Genomic DNA, 9,169 nt, shown 5'->3' on the forward strand with positions numbered 1-9,169 from the left:
CTCAGCTTTGTCAGCTCTTCTTTTTCTTTTTTTTCGCTCCATTTGGATAATCGCATTTTCTTGCCATCATTAATAGTAATCGTATTCCAGGATTTAATCTACAACAGGGGTTCCCAACCGGTGGTACGCGTACCACTAGTGGTACGCGAGAGCTTTTCAGGTGGTACGCGAGCAGCTCTCTGTTGCATGCGATATGTAGTAGTATTGTCAAAGAAAGTAGGCCTATTGCAACAATTATTTAAGTTTGAGTTTCTAAAATATGCGAACAACACTTTTATTTCTTTCCGTACTAAATTCTCTGCACTCAGTAGCCTAAGCTGCTTTTGTCGATCTTGCTCCCGGCTGTCATTGTTATTAATACAATGCCGCTGTGCGAACTTAATGGTGTCTGTGACGAAGCTATTATGTGTGCAATGTGGTCTGTGCAATTGCAGAATTGCGTTTATTCTGATGTTGGTTTTCCGACGTGTAGTGGCTGAATCCTGAACAGCATTACATTTTTGTCTAAATATTCGAAAATGTCGAAGCGAAAGTATAGCGCAGATTATATTAAGTATGGCTTCATTGCTATTCAACATCGTGGAGATAGCTTACCTCAGTGCGTTATCTGTACGAAAACCCTTTCAAATGCAGCTTTGAAACCAAGTTTGCTTAAGCGGCATCTTGAGTCCAATCATGCAGATAAGATGAATCGAGATAAGAGTTATTTTGAGCGACTTGGGGAGAACGTGAAGCGACAGCGCATGGATCACACAGGCCAGTTTTACCGAAATAATGCCAGAATTGTGAAGGCATCCTATGAAGTATCTCTTCAGGTGGCCCAAAACAAAAAAGCTCATGTCATTGCGGAGTCACTTGTTTTTCCAGCAGCAAAGATATTAGGCAGAAATTTAATTGGAGAAGATTCAGTGGCAAAGTTGAATAGTGTATCGCTTTCTAACAATACTGTGAAACGACGCATCGAGGAAATGTCAGTTGATATCACTGACCAAGTGATTGCAGGAGTAAGAGATTCGAAGTTTGGATTTGCCTTACAACTTGATGAATCCACAGATGTCACAAACTGCTGCCAATTGATTGTCTACGTCCGCTTTACACAGAACGATGCTGTAAAAACGGAATTATTGTTGAATCATGAGGTGTCCACTACATCAAAAGGAAAAGATATTTTCAACTTTTTGGATAATTTTTTCAAGGAAAATGACCTGGATTGGGAAAATCTTGTCGGATGTACGACAGATGGGGCTCCCTCTATGCTCGGTAGAAAGTCTGGATTTCAATCCCATGTCAAAGCTGTGTCACCTCGCGTCATAAGTGTTCATTGTTTCATACACATGTTTGCTCTTTGCACAAAGGTTCTTCCTGCAAAGTTGTTAATGTGCTTGAACAGGGTAGTCAAAATCGCAAATTTTGTTAAAACATCAGCTTTAAATACTCGATTGTTTAGGGTTCTTTATGAAGATCTCGGCTCAGACCACACTTGTCTCCTCTATATATCACACAGAAGTGCGCTGGCTCTCTCGAGGAAATACAACTAAGCGTCTTTTTGGAATGAGGAATGAATTACTTTTATTTTTCCAACAGAAAGATCATGAATTTCAAAACGATCTGGAGGACGAGGAATTCATTGCAAGATTGGCTTATTTGTCAGATACATTTGAAGCTTTCAATCATTTAAATCTGTCATTTCAAGGGCAAAACTGCACTGTCGTAGACTTTGTTTCAAAACTGGGAGCTTTTATCTGAAAGGTGGAATTATGGAGGAAAAATGTGGAAAACAAGCACTATGGTATGTTTAAATTTCTGTCAGCCCTTGAAATAGAAATCAGTGATGACTTTTCCAGAGAAATTACCCAGCACCTCTCGCTGCTAACTGCTGAGTTGCAGCATTACTTTCTAGATACCACAAGCTGCCCATACAGCACAGATCCTTTCTCAGTGGACCCAGCCGACCTACCTGTCGGTACAGGTGAACAAGAGGAACTGATAGACCTGCAGGAGGATCAGACAGCAAAAAAACAACGCAAAGATTGTTCTGCAATAAACTTCTGGCTTAGTAGGCTTCTTCATACCCAACGCTAGCTTCCCACGCTATTCCACAGCTACTGATTTTTCCTTCTACTTGGGAATGCGAGCAGGGATTTTCTATTCTTATGAACATCAAATCAAAAAATCGAAACCGACTAATTTCCCCTGGACATGACTTCAGAAGTGCTATAAGCAAAGTTATGTCACGCATCGATCAACTGGTGAAAGATAAACAAAAACAAAAATCTCATTAAATTTAGTTGTATTGTGTTTGTGTTTAGTTGTGTCTTTTCCTTTGTTATTCTGATGCGTTCTGTGCTGTGTGGTGTAATGGACTCTGTGATGTTTTGTTGGTAATTTTGCTACTTTCGCTGACTTTACATCCAGATTCATCATCTTGCAAATAATTTAACATTGGATCAAATTAGTTGTTTTGAAAATAGTGGTACGTGTTGACAATCCGTGGTGGCTAAGTGGTACGAGAACTTAAAAAGGTTGGGAACCCCTGATCTACAATCACGGCTTTAGCAGTTATTTGAAAATGCAGTAGAGAAATGTGAGAATTTTGATTGATGCGCTTGAATAATAATTAATAGGTTATACTAAGTTTTAACTACTTTCTTTTGTACTTAAATTATTAGGTGGATTTGATTAGTTATGTCTGTGGTTATATTTACACTATGCCGTGTAAAAATAGCCTCAATAGCGTTGCCAGAAAAGGAATTCTGCCCTAATTTGAGAAAAGTATAATGCTGTTGAGAACAAAAACTTGTATTTTGGATTTTTTTGGTCCTGGGCAAGCATCAAAACCATAACCTTATTCCTAACTCTAACCCTTGCCTCAACCCTTCCTAACTTTAATCCTAACTCTGGCAACACTTGATTTTACCCATGGCAAAAAGTGTGTAAAAATAGCCACTTCCTAATTTTACAGGCCAACTGGAAACATGTGATGTATGTAATCATGTAGAACTACATTTGCATGGCATATGAGCAGGGATTATAATACTACAGCACCAGTAGGCTACTTGTAAAACCTCACTTGTAACATGTCATTTTAAAATTCTATTTAGCAATAGAAATGTAAACAAAAATTGGGGGCCACCAAAACCAGGAGGCTTGAGGCCTATATATTCAACTATTGTTTTTAGTTCATCGCTAAGATAACGCGACTTTTTAACTACGTGAAGCAGATGTATAGCTCCTTATTTAGAACAGGAAGGTTGCGTTTTCACTGCAAACCACGTTGGAGCGTATACCTTGGCAATGTACTCCACCAACGCTCTCAGATTTCCACAGGGATTCTTTTGTGAAACATAAAGCCTCAAAGTGGGATTGGCTGTTGTCAGCCATCTGGAGTGATTCATCTTTCTTGGATTACGATAGGCAAGCTTGGCATCACAACGGCCTGAGCTAATTGCTTTACAGATGTCATACAAGTACTGCTGGTCTGTACATTGAGTTCACGTCAATTGAAGGCAGTTGAATATCTACAGCCTTGAACTCAGCGACTGTTAGACTGTCACAGTCTTAAAGTTTTTACCAATGGAACCAGAAAAACTTTGTGGACCAGGTGTAACTCCATCAAGATAATGCATTAAGTGCTTCAGTAGTAATTCATTAAAATGCAACAAACATGCAAATTGCTGCAATTGCTTTTTCAGTCCCTTTTCAAGAATTCGCAGCACCCCTCCTTTGCTCCCTGTATGTACGTTTGTACCATCACAACCAATGACACATAGAGTACCAGAAGAAGCATTGGAAGCCCAAAACATAAATGAACATGATTTTAAATCAACTATATATACTACTCTCTAAAATCTTGACAGCCTGTTTCACCTAAAAGGAGGATCATTAGAATGTTCTTATTCAAATAGAACATGAACATGATTTTAAATGCCTATTCTTTATTATCTACACTGCGGGGTAATAGTAATCTGCTACTAAACAACTTTGAACTTAAGCTACATCTGCCCTGTAAGTTAAAGCGACATTCAGCACAAATTATTATCAAATGATCGTGGTTAATGGTTCTTTGCATATCGCCAGACTAATAAAATAATGGCGTAACTCGTTTTTTCTTGTTTTGAAATAATCGAAAAAAACTGTCTACACGGTTGTTTTTGTCATATTTATTGTACAGTTAAACGAAAATAGCATGTCGACACAAGTACAATGAGCATGTATACTTTGATTTGCTTCATATTGCATCCCATAATGTGCTGGGATGACTTAGGCCATTTTCCGAATGCACAGACATGACTTAGGCCATTTGATATTTTGACTTTATCAATATGAGTTTCTTAACGGTGACATAATAACAGTAATAATACGACTAGAATTAACAGGAAAATCCCTAATAACAACTCCAATCTAACGATAGGAGTTATACTTCACGCTAGACAGCATATTTCGCTCAAAAACAGTTCAGAGTTGGCAAGACAAGCTGAATAAATTATAAGGGATGAGGCAAAATATCCAAAAAGGAGTGGCACCATGTTGGCATAACATGTTTCATAGATTAGAGATAATTGTATTTCCTCAATTTGATTGGAAGATGGCTTGACAAAATAGGAATCCATGTACCGTAGTGTCGTCTAAGTTTGTTTGTGACCGCTGTGGCAGATCCTCCCACTGTGCAGCCTCACATAATGGGACCTTGTACAATACCTTTCCACTGTTTTTGTGATTCAGGCCTCTAAGATCATGAACCGTGGGATCTCCAGCTTTCTTTCCAGGCCTGATACTCAACAAGCACCATCCATCGATTTTCATAAAATTACTGTGTTGCATCTTCTGTCCATTGTTGGGATGCGGTCTGATCCTGGCATTCTGAATGATAATTTCGCAATCTCTCGTCGTAGAAAAATTGTTTACCAATTTTCGCTCGATAGTACTGTGCATGCTATCGCACTCCATTTGAGTGTGACCAGCCACGAGGTACTTCTGAGTAAAAGTGATGCCTTGCTTTCATGCAAGGGCACAGTAGGCACTCGAGACATTAGAGTTTCTATTTTGATATCCACACCCATCACTCCAAATAACTATTTCCTCCAGACCGGGGCTTCCAGAAATTACCCGTTCGAAATGATTAAACTGCAAGAAAGCGAATACTTCACTGCGTAAATCACTTTCTGTTTCATTCCAAATAGAGCAATAAGCATCTTTTGATTCAAGATTGAATAGTGTAAAATTGTGTACCTGCAGCTTGTATTATAGTACATACTGCTTTCCTTAGATTTGGGACACAGAAGTACAGCCTGTAAATCCATGGTCCATACGGATTTTACTGCGCTAGCGGACTCTTTTTCTTTCGTCTTCTCATCTCAAGCTTCATTCATCAACTTTGTGTGGTCATCGTATTGTTCCTTGGTAATATTACTGTGTTTGAATGAAACACACACGTCTCACTGATTCTTACGTGGTATGAACAGAGCACCCGGCAGCCGTTGCAACCAGTTCCCCTAAAGCTGCACGTTACGATCCTATTGGACCGCAGTGGACTTGGAGCTGGCCAATAGTGTGTGCGTAGCCCTCGCGTAGTTACAACCACCTTAAACAACCATACAAGCGAATGGCCTTTGTCTCAATTTGGACCTGGACCAAACAAACCCGAATGGCGATGATATCACGGGAAACGGGGGCAAGCTTGGTATAGTTGGAAACCTCCAGCCAGGTTTCACACATTGGCGGCGGATGTATGATGATCGTCTCCCAGTGCCTTTTGCCTACGTCTTTTCCATCATAGACTGGGCCACCAAAGCCACATACGACATCACCATCCAAAGCCAAATTTAATTTGAAGACAAACCAATGCTTGGACACGAGCTGGCACCGACGATGAAGACGGAAAAGTTCTCAATATGAAATACTTCACTAAAATAGGCTGTGCTCAATGATCGAATTCTTGATGATTCAGCAAGCTCTTTGTATTGCCGATGAAGTTGAATAATGGTAGTTCCACGGCACAAAAAATTCTTCTTTCTGTACGTTGTGACCTTTCTACAGTAATGGGAATCTACAGTAGGCAAGTCATTGAGAAATTTTGCCAAAAAGTGATTTTCCTCTTTTCCCATTTTAGCACATTTACCTACACATAAAAGTCAATTCAAACGTATTGAAATCTATGTTTTCCTATGTTCTTCTCCCATCAATGAAACTCAAAAATGATGGCGAAGAACCAGCAATGAGCTTATAAAGTTGTTAAGTGTGATATTAAACTGAGAATTAATTAAGTATCCAACAATAGCTTTCTACAAAAACCTGCCATGGGTGCAAGAAGACTCCGAGAAACGGTGCATTGAGAAGATCTGACCTGTATCACAGTGTGAGGTGATAAGTCGCACTAACAGAGTGATAGGAAAATGAAGCTTCTCAAAGGAACAGAAAGAAAACAGATTGATTTAAGTAGGGCAGTTACTTGGAAATGGCCAAGATTACGATACATAGAAAAGAAAAAAACATAATTATTTTGTGCTAAATTAATCGTCTAGACTTGTGATGAAGTGGAAGCTCTATTTCTGTACAATTTAGATCGTCGTCTTCTGACCATCTGCTCTGTTGGAGGAAAACTTTATTTCCAGCAAACGATTAAAACGATTTGTAAAATGGCCTAAGTCATGCGTTTGAGTTAGGCCATTTGACATTTTTACGAAAATACCACTTTCTCGTTAACGTAATTCGTAGAAAATTATGTGGCAGATGCACTACATTCTAGGGACCTACAAAACACTAATATCTCAATTTCGTCAAAAAGTGAGTTACGCCATTATGTTATTACTCTGACGATATTAACGATTATGTTGCTTAAATGGACTAATTAAATCATAAGAAATATCCTCTATGACGTCACATGCGACGGTTTTGCTGTGGGAAAAATTCTGAAGCAGATCGTGATATTTATTCTGAACTTCCTCTGTAATCTTGAACTTGCTTGGGGTAGACGTAAACTTTATTTTAAACACTAAAATTGCAAAGCTAATTAGTCAAAGCCACACTACAACTTTTAATCGCTATTACAGAGTAAAAATCAAAATTTTATTTTTTTCACACCACCCTAATACACAATACACATGGCTATTATCTTGTAAAATATTTTGGCTCGGGGATTTTCATAGCTCCCGTTACTAGCGATTAATTAGAACAGGGCTAAGATAGCTCGTGACGTACTTTCCGCGTACGAAAACAGCTCGTACTAAGATATGGTTAAAAGAGAAAACTTGTGGCATAGATGTGAAACATACAATGATCACTTCATTTGCAAAAGCAAATCTGCCCATACCAAAAATAACTGCACTTACCACGAATGGAGCTCCAACTTCATCACTGAGCTGGATCATGGCCACCTAAAGATACGGCCTGATTTGTCACATTTTGCATAAATTTTCAGGTTTTTCTAACTTTGGGCGAACGTTTAAATAAATTTTTCTAAAAATTAGATTTTTACGCTTTTATTCTTCTTTTCCCCAGATGATACAATAGATTTTAACATCTTCACATGTTGAAAAACAAAGAAAATTTGATTTTGAAGATTTTAGTCAGACTGTTAATTTTCAATAACAGTCTGATTTTGCGTTTTTCAACTTACTTTTTCTCATTTGCTATTGCTTCCCCAAGGCAGCAAAACAGTTTTATGTCATTAGGAAACCGCAAAAAGTAAGAACATCTTAAAAAATGTCAGTCAAGCACCAGCAGTAGCTGTAATCAAAATCTGCAAAATGTGACAAATCAGGCCGCATCTCCAGGTGGCCATGGCTGGATCAAGGCTTTCTAAATGACCTGTCGCTACACTGCTCTGCAAAATAGCCTGGTAGCCTACTCTACAGTATCGCTTTGTTCAGAATTTAGATGTCGTAAAACTATTTATGGAAGAGAAGAATAATCATTGTTTTCTACCCTAAACAAAGTGAAATCAAAGCATCGATCAGTTTTGGCTGACACTCATGCGAGCGAATTGCTTTTGATTGACAACAACGGAATACAAGACAGATTTAAAGAAGATCGTTCAAGACGAGAATTGCCAAAAGCCCAATAAAATACTTTAGCCTGGCACACAAAGTAAAAACATGACTCCTAAATTTCTGTCATTTTCATTGCAATGAATGTAACATTAAGTGTAACATTCACAACAAATGTAACTGAACAAAGGTGTGTATGAGAGGAAGAGACAGGGTGAAGTCACTTCACTGAAGTGCGGTTACTCTTTGTGGTGTGCTCTGTTAGAAATGAGGTTCTTAGACTGCTTGCAGTGCTTGGCCACCCTTGCACTGCCGTGTGACTTGTTTGTTAAATTTCGTGTATTTTTGGTTTTTCTTCAGTATTTATAAGTTGTGGCTTTTGTAATCTGTTACTTTCTTTTCTATTGAGCTTTAATTTCATCATCGAAACTAATTTTTTACCCAAAACAAATAATTTAAAATTTACATAACGGTGAAAACGCTGCAAAAAACGATAGATGTGAAAAACGATAAACAGAGGGTAGACAGAAGGTTAAATCGTGTTGATAAACATTAATAAAAGTTTAAATCAAATATAGTTATTACTATCTGAAGCCTTTACAAATTGTTTCACCTAACGGATCATCAGAAAATCTTATTCAAAGAGAATCTATTTGAATCTTATTCTATTTGAATAAGACTTTCTGATGATCCGTGTTAGGTGAAACAATTTGTAAAGGCTTCAGATAGCAATAACTATATTTGATTTAATTCGCTCTGCTTTGCTTTTTTGCTTAGCATTGAGCACTTTTTGTAGTATTAATAGTTTTCATTGTTTTAATAAAAGTTTATGTTGATAAATATTTCCATGCAAAATTCGACGTTGTTGTGCTGAAAATTATACGTAGTTGCGGCGGAAAGTGTTGTAGTCGCCATTTAAATTACGTTGATATTATGTAACTCGTGACCAGCCTCACTACATAATCACCTTCAGCGCTTTCTGGTCCAGACGTTGGAACTGATAACCACCCCTCTGCGCGTCGTAATCAATTAGCGTTCTGTACCACCTTCCTCAGTTGCATGCTTTGCGTTTCTTTTCTTACTACAGTATATATTGCGTTGCTTTTGTACACTCAGTCCAGGGGCATTGACAGGGGAGTCCAGGTGGTACAATTGGACCCGGGCCCGGAATATTGAAGGGGCCT

The 9,169-nt window shown here is 38.3% G+C and overlaps 1 protein-coding gene and 1 pseudogene across 1 annotated transcript; both read left to right on the top strand.

Annotated features, from left to right (window-relative positions):
- The first annotated feature begins 518 nt into the window (after positions 1-518).
- Positions 519-1,746, top strand: LOC145782455 (zinc finger BED domain-containing protein 5-like). Its single transcript, XM_082594250.1, has 2 exons — positions 519-1,391; positions 1,585-1,746. The coding sequence occupies exons 1-2, from the start codon at positions 519-521 to the stop codon at positions 1,744-1,746; spliced, it is 1,035 nt and encodes a 344-aa protein (XP_082450376.1).
- Positions 1,747-1,791: 45 nt separating this feature from the next.
- Positions 1,792-2,282, top strand: LOC145779518 (protein FAM200A-like; annotated as a pseudogene).
- The last annotated feature ends 6,887 nt before the right edge of the window (positions 2,283-9,169 follow it).

This window comes from Aplidium turbinatum, chromosome 1 (assembly GCF_918807975.1).
Source record: "Aplidium turbinatum chromosome 1, kaAplTurb1.1, whole genome shotgun sequence".
In the NCBI taxonomy this organism is placed as follows: Eukaryota; Metazoa; Chordata; class Ascidiacea; order Aplousobranchia; family Polyclinidae; genus Aplidium; species Aplidium turbinatum.